At 40.0% G+C, this 20,484-nt stretch overlaps 1 protein-coding gene across 5 annotated transcripts in view; it reads right to left on the minus strand.

The window, feature by feature from the left end:
* Positions 1-5,971: 5,971 nt before the first annotated feature.
* Positions 5,972-20,484, minus strand: part of si:ch73-63e15.2 (protein strawberry notch homolog 2) — a 60,132-nt gene continuing 45,619 nt past the window's right edge. For all 5 annotated transcript variants that reach the window (XM_053322666.1, XM_053322665.1, XM_053322664.1 and 2 more), the window contains 22 exons: positions 20,302-20,445; positions 20,066-20,183; positions 19,854-19,959; positions 19,513-19,666; positions 19,212-19,388; positions 18,389-18,486; positions 17,575-17,657; positions 17,063-17,245; positions 16,747-16,868; positions 16,508-16,639; positions 16,247-16,382; positions 14,754-14,866; positions 12,980-13,051; positions 12,698-12,806; positions 12,525-12,596; positions 12,264-12,407; positions 11,964-12,058; positions 10,857-10,949; positions 10,589-10,720; positions 9,926-10,002; positions 9,410-9,600; positions 5,972-8,692 (listed from right to left, as the gene is read on the minus strand). In XM_053322666.1, coding sequence (XP_053178641.1) covers positions 7,428-8,692; positions 9,410-9,600; positions 9,926-10,002; positions 10,589-10,720; positions 10,857-10,949; positions 11,964-12,058; positions 12,264-12,407; positions 12,525-12,596; positions 12,698-12,806; positions 12,980-13,051; positions 14,754-14,866; positions 16,247-16,382; positions 16,508-16,639; positions 16,747-16,868; positions 17,063-17,245; positions 17,575-17,657; positions 18,389-18,486; positions 19,212-19,388; positions 19,513-19,666; positions 19,854-19,959; positions 20,066-20,183; positions 20,302-20,445 — 3,816 coding nt within the window. In that variant the 3' untranslated portion in view covers positions 5,972-7,427. The remainder of the gene's footprint in view (positions 8,693-9,409; positions 9,601-9,925; positions 10,003-10,588; positions 10,721-10,856; positions 10,950-11,963; positions 12,059-12,263; positions 12,408-12,524; positions 12,597-12,697; positions 12,807-12,979; positions 13,052-14,753; positions 14,867-16,246; positions 16,383-16,507; positions 16,640-16,746; positions 16,869-17,062; positions 17,246-17,574; positions 17,658-18,388; positions 18,487-19,211; positions 19,389-19,512; positions 19,667-19,853; positions 19,960-20,065; positions 20,184-20,301; positions 20,446-20,484) is intronic.

The raw sequence follows: 20,484 nt of genomic DNA on the forward strand, positions 1-20,484 counted from the left end.
TGGTTAACATTTATGCATGCCCCAAAGCATGGGTGTGCTGCAATCTCTCTCTGTTTGAGTCCAATTATCAGCGGCTTGCCTCGTCAAGATTACAGTTTGACCTATTACAACAGTTTGTACTGGACTCTTTCAGGAGGAAGAGAGCAATTGTGAACCAAAAGGGTAAATCTACATCCTCCACAGACTGAATATACAAATATATACAAATATATTGAAAAGAAGTAGTAGCTGTATATCAGATGCAGGGTCCTATGATTGGGTTCAGCTGGGTGAAACAGTTGGCCGCTGGTCAGCCGGTGCTCCAGTGCTGAATCATTTATGTGTAACCACTACTGTTACTAAAACAAACACTTATTGAAGGTGTGCTCCCTCTAGTAGGTAAACAACCTCATTCTTGTGTCAGGACTTCAGTCTGTCCCAACAGAAGCCGCTCTGTGTCTTTCTTTCACTGTAGGTTACAGCCACTCCTGTTGGTCAACATGCAAACTACTGTAAGCGCTTCCCCACAGGCCAGCTGAGAGATAAACTTAAAGCTACATCATCAATACAGACAAACAACTGCATCATGCAAACATCCTACTCTGACAAATATTAGTTACGGAGAGGCCTTAAATGGACTTCAACATGTAGAGGTATGTGGTTAATGAGGAATAGCAAAGCTTCTCTGTGTAAATATGAAGCTTTGGAGGACAAATTCTCCAGAGGTTTACAGAGCCAACAGAGTGGCTGTAATTACACAGGCCGGAGCTTTGTAGCCTCCACTCACAGTGGACTTACTCATGGCGTGTACTGTCAACAGTGTTTAAGTACTGCAAACACCTACTTTATGAGCTACCTGGACTCCCATACCAATGTCTTCACCTGGGTTATGTGAAATTACACACACACATATACACACACACAAAGTAAAAAAATTCTTAGATGTGTTTTTTTAAAATCTGTTCAACAATTCAGCTTCAATGCACACAAAAAGGACAAAACTTTGAAAAATAAAAAGAAAGAAATTATTAAATTGTGTTTGTAAAAATTAAAATAGGGGGAAATGGGGAAAATGTCGATCACTGTTTCTCAGAGCCCAAGCTGACATCCTTAATAACCTTGGTTTGCCACCAAAAAGTCCACAACACAAAGATATTCAGTTTACTGTCACAGAAGGCTAAAAAAAAGCAAACAAACCAGAAAATACTAATATTTGACAAGCTGGAATTAGAGGATTTGGAAACGTTCTTCTTACAAAAATGACTCAAAATGTTAAATTGATTATCAAAATAGTTGGCTCTTAATTCAATAGTTGGCAACTAATTATTGATCATAGCAGCTCTACTGTGAAATGTAATACACAAGTGCAACATGTGTAATACCTGGAGGCCTCAAGCATGTAAGCACAAACCTGCCTGTTGTCAAATGTCTCTTGTGTTATTAATTAACAACATAAATAAATTAGTGACTTTTAAAATGGCTTTTAATGGTTATATTGTTGTGAATGTGGTTATAGAGTAATATAATATTGTGTAAAATTAACTTGTAAGGTGATTTACAGGCCTAATAAACACACACAGACACACACGGAAGAAGGAACTAATAATTATAGTAGTAATAGTAATGTATTCATGTAGATCTACTATAACTATATATCAGCAAACACATGGGGTCAAGTGAAAGGAATACGCAGCTGTTTGGGAATGTAGAGTCGAAACTATTGTGAAACTCTGTGACAGGCAGGTAGAAACTTGCATGTGTGGCAGAACCAGTAAGGTGAGGATAAAAACAACACACACACACACACACACACACACACACACACACACACACACACACACACACACACACACACACACACACACAATATGCAAGTATGTAAAAACAACCATAGCTGAAATAAGCCTGTACCTGCTCACAGCAAAGCAAACACCAGAGGAAAGGAGAAGCACTGAGGCTAATTAACTTCCAGTCTAAAGCTAACTCAAAGTTAGCTCTGTCGCTAATTAAACAATACATATTTATAAGTGGAACAACAGCTAATTTATTTGGAAGTTTTTCCTCCTAATTATTTCAGTAAAATATTTCGCTAGTTAAAGTAAAAGGAGTCTCTTTCTCTTTCGCCATCCTACAGACAGACTATGAACCTGGAGGACATTTGACAAAAGTGAAACTATCTCACCTGTAAACTTCCTCTCCGCCGTGTTTGTTCGTCGCTCTCACTCAACTCGTCCAAATTCAAACCGTCTCCTCTCTGAAATCCTCTTTAAAGTTTCACTCCTGCGCCTCGGCTGCTTTCTGTAGTTTCTAAAAGTTTCTCTTAAATCTTCCTTTAGACAGGTACGGAGGTGTGGCGTTTACGGGAACACGCACAGGTGAGTTTCATAACGTCATCACGTGCCTGCAACGTCTCAACGTCACACAACGACTCATAAATCCTTCCGGTTTTGGCTGTGGTAAGTCATGCATTATTATTCTATGATAGTGAAATTTAACTTGACACAAATTAAGGTTTTATGTAACTGTCACAGTTAATATCTGAATTAGTACACTGATCATTAATTAATTAATAAACTGAACTTCTTGCTTGTTTTTGCTTTGAAAACACGAAAATATCTTTCTTACTCTGAGTAAAATAACATATTTTTAAATAAAGCTTGAACTATAGGTTGAAGACATGTACTCCTACTGCTATCAGTCTTGTAAATGACTCTCTTAGAGTTTAAATTTGTATTTATTAATACATTTATTTTGTTGTATTTATTTATTTATTGTTTGTTGTTTTTTGTTTGTTTTTACTTCTGGCTGTAAAGAAAAAAGTAATATATATTAATAAATAATAAAGATACCGTGAACCTTTATTTAAATTGGCAATTTTAATGAGGTTCATCTTTAAAGGGCCTTAAACAAAGCAAAATCACAAATACTTTCTCAATTTCTACATTTTGAAGACACGTCAGATACTAATTATTGTAGACTGTAGGTATATTCTCCACTAAATTACACAAAGACATTACTGGCATTTGTGGGGAACAAGCTGATTTACATTGGAGATGGGTGTAGGTATTCAGGGGAGATGAAGGGGGTCTTGCCCTAGGGGCCATTTTCCTCCCATGCTCCCCAGGTAATAGGTTGACAACAAGCAGAAAACCAAATAATACAGTAACACTGATACAAACCTTCTTTTATCACAGCTTCCTACCTTAAACTGTAAAATGTCTCTGTACTTTATTATTATGAGACATTTTGAGATATGAACACATTTGTATAAAAGTAATCTACTGTTTAATATCTGGTAACTACCAAATGGTTTCAACCATTTTGACCATTTAGTTTCTTTGTTGCAAGGGTGCATGTTTAGACTTTGAAATGTGGGGCACTATAGACACACATACCTCAAAGGCACATTGTCACTGTCCCCACCCCAAAACAATGTCTGCTATGACATGTTCAAAGTGACAAGTTTTTTCAGACTTTCATCAAGAAGTATTAATGACAGTCACAGGCAGTAGAGCCTCTGGGTCTGTGTATAGTAGTTCTGTTCAGTAATGTATCCAACATGTGACATTCATCAAGTGAAGCCTGTGTTTAATGTGACACTGCAGCACATCAATGGCAGAAGCTAAAACACTAATTTATGGTGTGAACATGAAGTCTGTGGTTGGCTGCTGAACAGATGTTTGAAGAGCAACATTTCTGCCTTCACGTTTAAATGGGTGGTGGGCCCTGTCAGTGTTATATGAATATATATCAGATACTTATTGACGCTGTAAACAGCTTTTTACTGTAGTTTTAAAGCTGTCAAAGGAGATCATTTAAACCCCTCTATACACACTTGTATCCATGCTGTGCTTTGGTACTTAGCTGCTTTCAACCACTGCATTTTTATTTCAGATTCATTTACTCACTTCAGCCAATCAGCTACATGTTTGAATACGTAAAGAGTGATGTCACATAAAGTGGCTCCTTCAGTAAACCTCCAGGCGTTGGGACAAAGTTATTCTCCTGATCTGGGCGGGGCAGAACAGGAATAAAGATAAATAGATAAATAAATGAAACTCAGTTTCAGCAATCTTCAAGTTTTTATTTGTTTACAAAGTTAAGATTGCAATTTCATATAGTCCTTCCTTTAATGAGTAGAAAACCTTTTTAAAGAATTAGTTGAAAGGCACAAATTTTACAATATATACATTTGGATCTAAATTATAAATATATAGAAAAAAAAAAGCACAACCCAGAATAAAAGTGCTGAACGCATTTTCTTTTTTTACAGAAAAAATAGGCTTTGTTTAAAAATACATACAATCAGTAGCATGTTTTTTGTTTCATTTTTTTGTTAGCAATAAATTATTTGAGAGTGATAACATTTATATAATATGCAAAACGGTGGAGAATTGAGAAAGATGGTTACAGTATACACGGAGCAATCCATCAAAGTTTAGAAACACAACAAGCTTGCAACGCTCAATCATAACCAACAGAGAACAGTAACTTGATTATGCCATTCTTAGTGCAAAATGATAATAAAATGATAAAATGCCTAACTATACTAGTGAAGGATTCTTTAAAAGAAAAAAAGCAATTTTTTCCCCCTACGAATACGGTCCAAATCCCTCAAATGCATAAAGCTTTTAATTATGTGACTATAAAACAGAAACTGAAGGCAAATCTTTTGCAGACTGGTGTCTGGGAATGTGCCTGATGAGGAATATTAAAAGCAAACTAATGATGGTACAAAGAAAACATGCTATATGCAGATGCTACAATTAAAAAAAAAAGCTATAACAAGAGTCTGAGATACTGTGAGCGAGTCAGTCTGATCCAAAACATGTTACACTGAGGGAGGGGAGAAGGCTTGGACACATTTCAGTATTAATCCAGATGCTAATTTACTGAAAAACATCTGTCAGCTTTACCATTAATTAAAATGTTTGACAACTGCAACACAAATAAAAATAAAACTGTCCACAGAAAATAATGTTCCTTAAAAAGAAACGTTTGATCTTTGCCCTAAGAAGGCATAAACATTAAGAATCACTGACATTTTCACAAGGACAAACAACAAACCCATCACATTAAGTCTAGAACATAAATACAGCAAGAATCACAGCACAGAGTTAAGGAAAAAAAAAAAACAGGACATGTACTGGTTAGTTTCACCACTGTTAGAAGGGGAAATGATATATTTCTGCTAACGCCCCACCGTTACACCTTTTGTAGGTTTCTTCCTGAGATTGATAAAAGGTCTGATATTGTAGCGCAAGTAACTTTAGGGGTGTCTGTGGAATACTTTGGTATCTCTCTGCGAACTCAAAGCCCGACGAAGGTCTACAAGTTGGAGAAACAATTCTACTTGAGGAAAGCAAAACTGAAATGAGCAGAAATAAATCCAGACACTGTACAGCAGTACAGAACAGTGCAATCTTATTTGGTGGCAGGTTTTAATAGAATTTGTCTTATAGTCATCTTGAAAACTAGAAACTTCCCTGACCAAACATTTCATTAACTATTCCAATAATAAGCAGGATAACATATCTAAAATCTAAATATCCCTTAAATATAAATAACAATAATTTTTATAATAACAATGACTAAAACATCAAGAACGCATTGCGTTCATCTCGTGAAAACTTATTATACAAAGGTTGAATGCATTGCAGTATCTGTTTAACTAAAAAGACGACGAAGCATGACAGAAGTAAGAAGATTCAGACCATGCAAAGGTAACCACAAAGCTTTGCCTGTTGAGCGTAAACAGTACGTAGGCATTTGTGTTTCATAACAAATGTAGAATATGGTTTTATTGCTTTTTGATCACTTGAACGTATCCCGGCATTTTGTCATGAACCAACTACAGTGCATCGTTTTCACACAAAGATGGCCAGATCTTACAGGTTTTAAAAGCTGTACTATCACACAAAGTGGATATTACACGTCTGCATGTTTCACATGTTTTTAAGTCTTGATGTCTGAAATGAAAAAACACATTCAATCCGACATCTTCTTGTTGTTCAAGAGTTGCTGTCATTATCAAAGCAAGACTTAATTTAAAAAAACAGCAGGATTTTCTTTTCAGGCATCGAGACAATAAAAACTGGAACATTTTTTAATACCTTGTTGTCCACTGTAATCCATGACTGAAAACAACTATTTTTATATCCACGTTGGTCAAAATGACACAAAACATAAAAACAACAAAGCACTCGAGACTTTCCTGAGAAATTTTAAGTCAAATCAAACCAGGAGTCACATCACTAAATATTATCGTCAGCATTGAAAAAAAAAAAAAAAAGGTGGTCGGGGTTGACAGGAGATATATATTGGACTTTTTTTTTTTTTAATCCATGTTGCTCAATAATCTGTGTCATGCTGACCCTTGCACGTCGTCTTTTCACCAGGGATAGACAGGAGGACACAGATACAGGACGAGTCTGCTGCTCTTGTTTTAAAAGCAGCTACAGGCTCCACAGACAATCATACGAGCACATACAGGCTAAATGGAGGCTTCTTCTTCCTGAAACACGCCACCAGCATAGTGTAACACAAACAACTGACTGACTAAAGGGGCTAAAAGTTAAATACAAATATACCATATTAAATTAAAATGAAAAACCAACGCTCAAGAGTACAAATCTATACATTAGGCTACATTGATTTTTTAAAGACTGCATTTATAGATTTCTCCAAAGGCACTGTTTGCAACAGCAGACTGCTCTTCCTCTCCCTTTTTCCTCACACTAGTGTTCATACAAGCAGGGAGAGAAACAAGAGGGAGCATGAAGAGGAAATGAAAACTGAGGCATTTCATGGCTAACCAGCTAAAAAGATTTTTTTTCTTCTCTTGTCTTCCAGTTCAACACTATCTTTTGTTTCACTCAAACCAAGCTTTGCGTAAAGCCTTGTTAAAGTCAAGACAGTCGGCCATGAAGCGAAGTAACGGTAAAGTCTAAAAGATGCGGTTTTAACTGGCGAAAGGCATTTAGAGAATTTTCCAGCAACTTCACCAATCATACCTCGTAAAATCAGCAGCGGGAGGTTTGTTGAAGAGAGTTTCTTTTGACAGGTCGAATGAATAAAATACAGTTATCACATGTTTCTTTCCCCCGCTTTTTTTTTTTTCTTTTCATTTTTTTTAAACAGCTGCCTTTCACTGTGGAGGACACACTTTGGTGCAGAAATCTGATATTGATCGAGCCCGCTATCACCTCAACAGCCTCGAGTAGGTGAACGCTACAGGTGGATAGAGAAGAAGGTGAGCCGAGCGCAGGACAGGCAGTGACGTGACTATAGGCCCTGAGGGGAGAGGGAGTAGGTCCGAGGGTGCGATCATAGACAGCAGCCAACGACACACAATCTGCTTTAAAAGACAAAAAACAAAAACAAAAATACCTAAAAAGGAAAACTAAACAAAAAAAAAGTCCAGATGAGCTGTTGCTGTTTAAAAGGTCTTATTCTTGTTGCCGGTAGTGAATGACAGACTTGCGGTCTGGTCCGGCCTGTAGCATGCTGTTCAGAGCCTCGCGGACGTCAAGAGGGTCGGGACTGCAGTGGCCGTTGGGTAAGGAAAGAGAGTCTGACTGGGGGAGGAGATAGCTGGAGGAGAAGTGAGGGGACGAGTTGGAGAACAGCGAAGAGGAGGAGGGGGACGGGCTGGAGAAGAGAGAGGACGACGACGACGGTGGGATGAGTGTCGGCGCGGGCAGGAGGCCGGAGGAGACGTGCGGGACCAGGTTGTTTGACACATTGGAGGTGGAGGACGTGGAGGAAGAGCCGGAGGAGGTAGAGGAGGAAGGGCTGGCTTTCTGTGCGGGTATCTGGGGAGACAGGGGCAAGTCCAATAAATCTAATAAGTCTTGGTGGTTATTGGTCATCAAGCTGTGGTTCTGCTGCTGTGTCGTCTGTAGATGTTGCTGCTGCTGCTGCTGCTGCTGTTGTTGTTGCTGTAGCAAAAGAGGCTGCTGTATTTGGGCGTTCGGCGCAGTCTGAGAGATCAGAGACTCCAGATTAAAGTCTTCTCCGAATGCTGCAGAGTGTGTCAGACTCTCCAGATTCAGACCGCCCTCTGTGGTGTCCGGCGAAGGGGACGGTGAGCTCACAGTCAGATCCAAGATATCGTCCAGGGGATTCTTGGAAGACACGCTGGGAGACAGTGCAGTCTGATGGAGTGGAAAAGACTGGTTCTTTTGCTGTGGAAAAGAGGTTAGGAAGGCCTGGGGGTAAAACGCGGGGAAATTGGGGCTGGGGTTGACCGTGTTGGGCAGACGGTTCTGGTTGCTGTTGGTGGTGGAATTGTTGGGCCAGCTGTTAGGAGTCCTTTGCTGGGCATGGCTAGGATTTCTCTGTAAGGACAATAGGGTTAGATTCTGGGAGGGCTGCTGCAAAGCGGACTGGGTCTGGGCCTGCATTCTCATTAGCTGAGACATGTTCGCAGTTTGTGTTCTTTGCATTGGGTTTTGGTTCAGTTTCTGGTTCTGTTTGAGGATCTGGCTCTGGGCGAGGGACTGCATAAGGGACTGGTTGAGCATGGGTTTCTGGTTGAACAGATTTGCCAGAAGGTGTTTATTGTCCTGCTCCATTTTACGCATGCGCTCCTCAGCCAGCCGGTGCTCCACAGCCTGCTTCTCCTTCTCCTTGCGCCTCCTCTTCACCTCCTCGTCCATTAGCAACAGCTCCTCACGCACACGGGCCACGCAGTTCTCTGGGATCTTGATACCTGGGATAAATGAGAAGAACATTAATATTACAGGTATCGGCGTGGTCAAAACGGAGACTTTACCAAATTACCTTTACCAAAGAAGACTTTTTCAAACCAAATCTTTGTATTTCACCTATTTCATTTAAAGTACATGTCTGTGATCCAGGTCCTGGTATATCCAGAGGGTTGAGTCAAGAGCAGCTGGACTAGTTTTATGCTCTTGAAGAGACTCATACAAAAAACTTCTTCAGTTCAGACTGATAGGCATCACTGAATATACTCAAATGTGGGCATCTGGAGTATGGGCTCTAATACATCACAATGATCAGAATAATAATGTTAATAACATCTATATATATATATATATATATAGATATATATTTCTTTGACATGTTTATGAAAACGGTGCAGTGCACAGAGGAATTAGACCATGCATTGTATCTTACTATGGCAAAGCTGAAATGAAACTGTGCTGAAATGTCAGTCATTATTAATATTGTTTTGGAAAGAGTTCATAGGGGACAAATCAAGAAAGGGAACAACACTTTCATTTCCTAAGTTTGTTATAAAGACGTGTCAGCACTTTATCAGCATCACACTGTGTTCATGAAAAACTCTGGACTAAACAATACAGAATATTCCTTCCCATGTAAAGTCTTAGGTATTTAATAACTGAAAATCTGTACATGTTTATTAGTAAAAAAAAAAAAAAAAGCATATAGCTTGTGTACTAACCGACTTGCTTGTTATGCTGTTTAGTTTTAAGGCGGACAATCTGCAGGATGCTGGTGCTGGTAATGTCAGACACCACGTCGGATACGCGCTTCCACACACGTAACAGAGCACCACACAGCATATGGTACTGACGGAGGCGCATGCCCTGCAGACACACCTGACCTTCCTCAATTATCTTACACTTCCCATTCCTGGAGAGAGAACAGAGAGGACAAAGTTTAATCTTTTATGAAAACACACTTACGGGAAATGTATTGAGGGACGGACTGTCAATCATGCTCTATCTATATAAGAGACAGTTACGTTCTCCCGTTTTACATATAGTTCAATAATCGTGAGAGGGTGCATGAGAGACTTGGAGGTTATTTCTTCATGATTAGTTCTCAGGTGATCAAATACAAATCCTTGGGAATGGCATCTGAGCTTAAAACCACCCTCACAGGATCCTGATAAGTACTAGCCTGATTGGATCTAGTGAGCCATTAATCCGAGAGGAGGCTGTAGATTCCTGCTTACCAGTTGGCATGGCTGCACTTCTTGAAGGAGAAGGTGAACTGGTTCTCCCAGGTCTCCTTGGCTTCCTCAGGAGTTGCCTGGAAAACAAAGACACTAATGTTAGTTAAGAGCTCACTCATCATATCCACATTTTGTTCAATCTTTAACAACAAGGAAACTTCAATAATTAAGAGCTGCTTTAAACTTCCAACTGCAACTAAAGGTCATATATCATAATTGTATTGCATTTCTAATCATTCAGTGTGTCAAAGGAGGAGACTCTTGCATTCACTGGACTGAAAGGCAATCATTTTGTTGTTAAAGATAATTATAAAAAAACATAAAAATATAAGGAATTCCATGACCTCCTTTGACTCATACTTATGAATTACACTGACTATGTTCTTGTTGAGTCTGTAACATATTGCCACACTCTACAGAACATTGTAGGGTTCTGTACTCCTCTACAGCCACAAGGGGGCAGCAGACTCCATATATATTCTTAATAATTCAAACAATGATAGTTCATAAAGAGTAAATTAAGTGTCCCTCTTGAAAATGTCCAGTTAGGTGTTCTGTCAAACCTTCCCTGTAATCAGACATTGATTTTCTCAACTGTGTGGAGACATTATATAGTAAATTGATACCAATATACACAGACACAACACAGTTTATCAATATTACCTTCCGGTAGCGTTGATGCAGCTTATCGAGGCTCTCAGGATGGGTCTGCTTGCCGATATTGGGCTTGTAGACGTTGAAGTTCTTGCCTCGTCCTTGTTCAGCCAGCAGCACACATGGGTTGTTCCCTCGCAGCTGTGGGGAAGCATCACAGACAGTGAATTCTGAGTCTTAGGACTAAGACAATTCTTTCAGTGGACATTCACTGCTATTCTGTGACGTCTGGGTTACATAATAAACATACAGTTTGCTTATCATAACATAGACTCACCTTAATGGACAGGTAGAATCCCTCATCAGGACCACTGAGTTTCAGTGACCTGTTATAGGCCTCATCCCAGGGCATACCTCTGTCCACACTGATCTACAGGGGCAAAAAGATCAACAGTTTAAAGCAGAGAAGGGAGCAGCCGTGCAAAACACACAGTTGTGCTATGCAGGTGAGACCCTCTTGCACAGACACCCAGAGGTACTCTAATGTAAAATTAAAAACACAGTCACACAGATATACAGTATAATCTGTCAGTCATGTATGTTCCCAACACCCTCCCTCTATAATTGCTAAAGTAGTGCAAGCTGTGCAGCATTCTGCTCGGGTGCCAGCTTTGAAATGTCAAACGCAGGTTACGTTTGCAGCCTGCAGCCAACAGCTAAAAGCAGGAGACACCAGTAATTATCCTGTTCTCACCTCCCACTAGTGTCTACATAGGCTCCTTAGCCGCGAGCTAAGCCTGTATGATCACAGACTAGCTGCTAGCAAAGTGACATCAATCACAAAAATCACACACACTGCAGGAGCAACTAGTTGGTGTGCAAGTTATGTAAATTGTATAGTTGTATGCAAAGTGTTAACAGTGTAATCCTTACCAAGATATTTTTCAGCTTTTTTTTTTTATTTTTGCCTACATTGGATAGTGGGCAGCGAAGAGGCAGACAGGAACAATGCAACAAAGGTCCCTGCTTGGAATTTAACTGGTGACATTATGTGGCATACGCACTGCAAATTTCAAGTCCTAAGTGACATTTGATACTTCATCTGCGAAGAATTATTAAACTGCCACTGAATGTCAGTTTTCATGGTTTTGATTTTTTGGATATCATATATATATATTCACAGAATTTCTTCTGGGTCAGGCGAATACAACAAAGAAGTGTGCATTGTCCAAGAGGAAAGACACATCAACTGCATAATTAGTGATGCTCCGAGATCAGCCCACACTTCTAAATGTGCTCGTCAGACTACCTGGTGCCTCTCTTGAAGCTGCTACATCATTATCTTCTTGTGACTATCAGAATACAGCTGCCCACATATCCACAATGGCACAACTGCACTAAATCATCCACTGATATACCTGAAATGAAGCTATGTGGTTCCTACCTTATAGAGAACAACCTGTCCGTCTTGAGGGTTTCCAACTGTCAAGAAAGTTTCCTGCTTCTCTTCATAGATCTCATCATTACCTGGGGCAAGATCTGTCAGAGACACAACGGAACAAGAGAATCGGAGTTATTACCTACATTATAATTAGGAACCAATTTCCTTGAAAAAATCTGTCCCAATCCAATGTGATGTTCACAGAGATAACTGAAGAAAGGAACAGCAACCATTGGTCGTAAGTATTCTACAAACATTATTGATATAATGAATTTAGAACAGTTTTATATAGCTGCTCCATACCTAGGATTCCCATGTCATATTTGCCCTCCTTCTTGTCCTTCTCAATTAGGTAGTCAAAATTGTCAGTGAAGTACTGGAAGAGATGGTTCTGCTTGTGAACCTCAAGGCCCAGGATGCGATTCAGGAACTTGGTGATGCTGCAGTCTGGGATTAAAAAAACATAACACAGAACACTTAATGCCAGATAGATAAACACAGCTGAGTTAACACACGCTGGCACTACTGGTATAAAAGCTGCCTGCATGCTCAAGGATACTCTACCTTTCTCAGTATTGATCCCAAAGCGAGGCTCCCTACAGAGGATCCCCACATCCATCATTCCATGTTTCATATCTACAAACAAGAAAAACATACTAATGAGGATCAAACACAGTACACTCTGTGCTGGTGAAGCTGTTCTCTGTCTACAGATATGGACAAAATCTCAAACATACCACTGAAGAACATGCCGTCACCCCCAAGGTAAGTTTTGGGAGGGGGCACTTTGTTATCAATGTGGCCGAGGATTGCTTTGGTGATTTTATCCAGAGCCTTGGTACCATACTGCGAGAAAAAGGAAAATGTAATCAATATAGAGAAATTCTCGGAGAAGGCTCATTTTAAACTTAACAACCAGAGATCATGTACGCCACAAAGACTGAGAAATAGAAGCTTATTTGCACAGATTTGAAGGTCAGGATATTATTTTAAGGCATTTTTTTTTAACATTTGCCTACCTTGTTCTCAAAATTGTACTTGCTCAGGTCTCTGGATTCAGTGGCTCTTCTGTCTCCGTGGGTTAATGCACCCTGCAAAGTGGATTAGCAACAGTATTATTATTAGTAATAGCGGTGTTAGGTTTACAGCCTTCAGGGCTTCATCACACTAATACAGATTCACACGGTGACATGGGATGAATCTGTGTTTGCTGTTGACAGGAATGGGCCAACATACATTATCCGACTTGACTTCACTGCTTAAGCCACAGTGTAATAGCATTTCTACATCTTATAAAAGGATTACTGTATAGTTACTATACAATTACAGCAGGATTAATATGACCTTAGAGTATTATATTAGCGTTGACCTTTAGGTGTTTCAATGAACTGTACACCAAGATCTCTTAATCTGAGAGATGTTCGTCATGGATCGCTGTGTTAACTTTTCATAATAAAGAATTTCATTCACATGTTTAATCTCAACACCGCAGCCACTACTATTAAGGAACTAAAATATCACAGAATACCCTGTGGTTTACCAGTAATGTGAATGGAAAAATGGTACAGTCACAAAACCCATGTCAAATGACTAAGGATGTGACGATATTCTCATATGAAGGTGTAAACTACACAGACGTAAGTTTTCTCTGCTTTATACGACAGAATGTGAAACTACACACACACACACACACACGAGATGGTGTGATTACAAAACTTGGTCTCTGTCCAAGGTGTGAGGTGGCAGTGAGGTTTGAAACTGTTGTTAGCAGGCAACTTTGCTGCCTACATACATAAACATTGTGTAGCTCTGGCAACATTTTCCAAGATGGCAGAGACCTGAGACGAAAAATCAATTAAGAGATTTTTTTTTTGTTTTAATCTACACGCAAATTTGGATCCCAGCCTGTGTTTGACTACAGCCATATCCTGTGTGCTTTCCATTTTATTAACCTTTGAAATGAACTGTGAGGGAGTTGATGGGAAATGTAGAGGAAGCAGACTCGACAGGAGCCCAGCCTTGTAAGCCAGCTGCTGGCTCTGCCCACACTGAAAAATGTCTCGAGATACCAAAACAAAGGGATGTCTTAGCCAAATATGACTTCACTGCTGATCTGGAGACAGCCGGTTGCAAAGGTATTCAAATGTTCAGTTGGAGTGACTCAGTGTGTGTTTGGAAACTTGTTTTGTATCAGGTTGTATCAGCTGAGCACATGAGATGTGAACTATTGTAAATGTGGATTTACCGAACACAGCTGGCAAACACAGGAATGACTTCCTGGAACTGCCGTCCCCTCGCACCCTCCTTGCCCTTTTTCCCCAAAACAACTGTCATGCTGTGTCACTATGGAAATACATGACTGGTTGTGCTGAAATGCATTGATAATTATGGAAAATGACCATCAACTTATAAAGTATGCAGGCATGGTCTTTTTTTTCTGCTTATTCAGTTTTCCATGATTGAGCCGGAGAGGGGAAAGACCCAGAATCTCCTGAGGTTTGTGGAAAAAAGTTGATGCTTCAAACACCAACAATAAAAGAGACTCTATGGAGAGTCTCTTGACTATGGAATACTGCAGAAAACTAGAAGGGCAGAGGGTGAATAGTTGATGGCAACCCAAAGCACAACAGCACAACAATAAACACAAAACATGGATCCTCTCTGTTTACAATGGAAGCATTTTCTCACACTCCATGGGACAACAAGATCAAGAGTATTACTTTCCCATGAGATAAAATAAAAACTAAATGTGGCACACACACAAACACACATTTACAAGGCTGTGATATTTACCAAGCTCTCCAGTCTTTTAGCCACTATGGAGGCGAAACGTCTCTCCCCAGCTAATTCTGAGATGAGGAAGATGTATTCTGGGGCCGTCACCTGATTGGACCGATGGGTGCGACCTGGAAAGACAAAGAAAAGATGATGATGAATCAGAACATTAGGGTTCAGTACCAAAGTGTGTGTTAATCATTATGATATATTCATTTAGTTGATTTAAATTATGTCCTGAGGTGATAAAATGACACACTAGTAGTACAGGATGATGTTGATTTTGCCATACAAACATAATATCACACCAACTCATGTTTATGTAAATGACATTTTAACAAAAACAAGTTACTGCTTCACTGGCAGAATGGATAAATGATTAGAAAGAGAGAAGTAAGAAGGGGATAGTTTTGGTGGCATGACAACATCAGCAACATCAAATGACCGAATGTGATCCCAACACTAAAAGCAGATCAGCGTAAACAGGGAGGTCTTCTATGGAAGTGTCCTCTCCTTCCAAAGAATCTCTAATGAGGAAATAACTATCACTGCCTGTGTGTGTGTGTGTGTGTGTGTGTGTGTGTGTTTGTATTGCTGCAGTACATGTGTGTAGGCGTACAATGACAGCCATGCAGGGACAAACACACTTAAGTGAAGAGTTTCATGTCAAGCAGGAAAGTTACAAATGGATAGAATTACTTTAGCCAGTTACTGATAACAATTGATTCAAGAGCTTCTCTGTGATGTGTGTGTGTGTGTGTGTGTGTGTGTGTGTGTGTGTGTGTGTGTGTGTGTATGTGTGTGTGTGTTTGGGTTACTACATAAAAAAGGGTGAACAGAAGAGACAGGGGAAGATATTTTCTCTCACTAAATCCATGTGCTTTAAAGCAAACAAACTGTCATTAAATAATGGAATAAACAAGTTGTATACATAGGATATATTGTGTGTGAAATGACTAAAAGTATCCACCCCTCATATTACCAGCAGTGTTGCAGTGAGAAAAAGACAACATTTTGTCCTAATTTATTCATCTTTGGCCTAAAGATGAAAGTGAGACATAAAACTAGGCTGACTCCTCAGAGTGGTCCTCTCCTGACCTTAAAAGAGAAACTGCTCTTCTACAAATATTTCCTCCAATACTCCTAATAATCATTAAAAAACAGAGCGTGCAGGAAAGCTAACGCGTCCCTGATAAGCAGAAGGTGGAGATAAGCCCAAGTCCTCTATTTCCCCTATTACATCATGAAGTGTAGAGTAAAAAACTTGCACTTCACTGACAAACAAATGCTGATGCTGAAATCCTAAAAAATATTGCTTGTGTGAGAAGTTGCAATAAGTCATTTATAGAAATCGCTTTAAATGTGAAGTTTTGTTGCTATAATAAAGAAAAAAGAAAAGTCACGAACGGGGAAAAAGTACTGATATAATAGAAACATTTTAACTTCTTCTCACACTTTTACTCCGCTGTATCTTAGAAAGACTCATTGTAACTACATTTCTTTTGGCTCACCAAACTGCTGAATGGCTCTGTCTGCACTCCAAGGCAGCTCCAGGGTCATGTGGACCCTGCGCCTCTGGTTTTTCACTCGCTTATCCGCCTGCAGGGAAATCCCGGAGCTGGCTGCCTCAGAGATGATGGCCACCAACTGGAGGAAAGAGAGAGGTCTAGGTTATTATTGAAGTTTATAAAGCAGTAAATTTCTTTTGGATACAGATCGGTCCAGTCATTCAAGTAATAAAAACAGCAGTTCTGTACTGCAAGCTATCTGACCTTCTCTCCACTCATGAAGCGGTCTTTCTCCTTGAGGTTGATGTGGTCTATGGTAAGACCCTGCTCAGCCCGTGACTCATAGCGGACGCTGCCATCAGGACGCCGCACCACACGACCTTTACGACCAGTCATCTGCAGAAAATAAATAGCAACATGTAAATATGTTATATATTTTCTGTGCTGATGTCTGAATAATCATTTAAGGGGTAACAAACATGTGAATCCCACAGCTATCATACCTCTGAGACTTTATCTGGTCCTCCAAACTTATCGATGAGCTCGTCCAAGGTATTAAGAGGTAGTTCTTTTCCCAGCTCGGATATTTTGTTGAGGAGGTCCTGCTTCATTTCCTCTATCCTGGCTGTGAACACAAAGCAGAGGGGACATTAACTGTGTAACTCCAGAAGGCCAAAGTCATAAAAATAACAGGGTGTGGAGGACTACGATATCAGCTGCTGACTAATATATCTTTAATTGGATGATCCTCCCAGATGTCTCTCCTACTGACAACACTACCCTGACAAAACACAAAAGGCGCCTCGTTAGTTTTCCTACCTGTCTGGTAGCTAGTGTGGTTCACAAAGATGACATCGTCGTTGTCTAACAGGGAGTCTGGTGAGGAGTTAGAGTCGGTGTCCATGCCATCGGAGTCACTACTGCTGTCATCACTGATGTTGATCACACCGCCGCTGTCCACTGTGTGCTTGGGTACCTTGGTCTGGCGACCTCGAGGTTTCCCTGATTGGTGACCACAACATGATATTCGAGTAAGAAACAAGGAGTACAGCTCAACACTTTCAGTAGTCAGTACTGAGATGATTAGAGACAGAATGTAAGAACCTAGTATTTCACTCTGAATTAAGGTTGCCAAATATATAGTCACATGACTATTTACAAATGAACAAACAACTCTGTGAGCTGCTAAATTAGACTGCTTGGCAAATGTCTAACATGTCAGCTGAGTCCTGGCTACATACAATAATAGTGAAAACACCATATGGAATTGATCTAATGCTATTTAAGGGTACATGCTGACATGGTATGACAAATGCATCCTCTTGACTTACGTTTTCTCTTATTCCCTGGTGCTTTCTCTCTTCTCTGTTTCTCTGAAGGGAAATGTTTTGTTACAAGAGACTGGAATACTCCCCTGAAAGGAAAGAGGAAGAGGAGAAAAAAAAGACAGAAAAAATTTCAACCTGATGGCACAGCAGTCAAAATAACACAACAGTTAGATGCTGTACATTCCTGATTTAACCTCATTATACCTGTCAGGTGTTGACAAGTATATATAAACATGTTGTGTCATAGGCTCAAACATTCAGGTTTACATTCTCTTCCTCATTTCTCTTGGATGAGTCATTTGTTGATCAAATAGCTGCTAAGGGGACTGCCTAGTTTCATTTAGAATAAATGCAGAGAACTTTAACATGTCCCACATACGTAAAATATAATTTCATAGCATGTATGTGGTGAGAACACATTTTACCAAGACCTGCAAAACATTTCACTGTCTGATGAAGCAAGAAAATTAAATGCAAGAAACTGAAAGACTGCTTCGTATTCCAGCAAACAGACAATAACCTGGCTACAAATCAGCATATATTCGTGAGTATGGAGTGAGTATTACAACAGCAGTGCTCAGCCATGTACTAGACAAAACTATTTTTTAAAGAATATAATCAGTGTGAACATTTCTCTTCACTTTTAGCTAAGAAAAATACAAATTCACAGAAAAAGAGCAACATTTGGTCATTTTTCAAAGTTTCTATTTAGCAAACTCATTAAGCAACCTGAGAGAACTGAGGAGTCAATTACTCAACAAAACACGTCTCAGAGACATACTAACGACAGACGGACTAAATATTTCATTTCACTCACTCTGCTGCAGACACAAATCTGTCGAGATGGCCGTCATTCTCATCCAGGACTTCTCTGGTGCGGGACTCTCCAGTAGACTGCAGGCCAATAACGATGCACTGTTGTGGAGACAAACAAATATGCATCAAGTAAACCTAATTGTGAACTCATTCCTGTCATGATGGTACAATGCTGTGGAATATTGTAACAATTGAACTGCAAACAGCTCAAACTGCTTAAAGGTGGGGGGGGGGGGGGGGAATTAATGCAGCTGAAGTTAAAATATTGACAAAATTACACATTTACAAATAAACAGCTGACAGACTTATCACATGGTAGTTATCAACAAAGACACGTTTTCTGATATCTTCAAGTCTGATCACTCATATGGTGTTTTAAAATATTTTGTTAAAATAAAATTCTGAAAAAGTCACACAATTTAACATTTCTAGAGCAGATTAATTGCAAAAACTAAAAATGTGATTATTATACTGTCACATTGAAGTCACTCTATTTTTCTGAGTAGTGGGTGGACTTAAACCAAGAACCAATTTTGGTGATTCTTGGTCTTACAGTTTTTGGTGCACAAACACATTTAGTGGAGAAAAATAATAATGATAACAATGATCATAATAATAATAGTAATAATAAGAATGACAATTAAAGGGATAGGGTTCCATCAGATTCGCTGCTTTGACACCAGATACACAACTAAAACATCCTCACCTCACTTATGCAACATATACATATCATTTCCTTCTTGGATCTTCTTCTGGGTCATTTCTAGTCTTCTACATTATATTTACACTATATGACTCAGTGTTCAAGAGTGTGCTATGCTGACCTTTCCAGCCTCCAGCTCTTTCTGGGCCAGCTCCACCAGGCAGCGGACCTTGGCAGCGATACAGAGGTATTTGAAAAAGCGCTGGTGAGATGACCAGAACTGCCCCCACAGAGACTTCCTGCTGACCAGGCCCAGTTCGTCAGCTGCACGCATGAACACTCGCAGCGCCTCTGCCCACTGGAGGACAAATGTGAATGGTCAGTTAAAAACATGGTGATTTTATCTCACATGCAATTAGACAAGCATCCAGCAATATTATGCAGAGCAGCTGATCTTTATATGAGAGAGGCATGACGCTCACCAGTTTGGCAGCTTTGTTGTAGACCAGTTTGAAGTCGCTGTCCAGTCCGATCTCTTCAATGCGGAAAGACACACCTGAGAAGCTCAGCTGCCTGGCAATGTACATCCCGCTCACTTTCATGTCCATAGCAACAATTTCCATGGCACCAACACCTCTGTATACAAACAGCATGTAAATTATTCAACATAATCCAATCACGGGTCAAACAGCCATAACCACAATCTGATGATAAGGAATTTTCAGTAAGCGCTGCAATTTGAAGATATGTATCCACATGATTGGAAGGCTTCCAAACAAAATGCTTTAAAAAGGGAAATTGTGCAATATGTCACCCTACAAACCTCTTTTCGATGGCGTGCAGGAAGTCATCAAAGGTTCTGAAGGGCGTGCCCTCACCCCAGATTCCCAGGCGGCTCATATAGATCATGTTCTTTGGCTCAGAGGCACCTGGAACAAGGAAATACACAGAAATATGTATACTTTTTAATAATCTGTTGTGTGTTATGTGTTACGTTGCATGTATGTGTGTGTACATTTGTGTGTGTCAGCCTACCTGTGGCACTGGCATACACCACTCTGGCCCGTGGCAGCTTGTTTTGCAGGTCAAGCACTGCCTTGCCCATCTTTGTAGATGTGGCATTCTTGGCTTTGTGGCATTCATCAAAAATAATCTGTGGGGGAAGAGGTCAAGGGCAAACAACACATGGGACAACACATGGGACAACACATGGAATGCCGGTTTGTTTGAGATGAATGTTGCATGTTAGGTTGTTCAAATGAAAAGGATACAACTCCATCAAAGTCTGGCTTGCACCAGTCCAGGATCTGTTTAATTCTCGTCCGCCGCTGCCCTCCTGCCTGGCTCTCTCCGATCAGCGCAGAGTACGTTGCAAACAGGACTCCTTCTGAGGTAGCTGTGTCTCCATACTTTATCTACAACACCAAATCAGACATTTGAAAGAGGAAATGGTG

The sequence above is a fragment of the Scomber japonicus genome, chromosome 7, assembly GCF_027409825.1.
Source record: "Scomber japonicus isolate fScoJap1 chromosome 7, fScoJap1.pri, whole genome shotgun sequence".
Taxonomy (NCBI): Eukaryota; Metazoa; Chordata; class Actinopteri; order Scombriformes; family Scombridae; genus Scomber; species Scomber japonicus.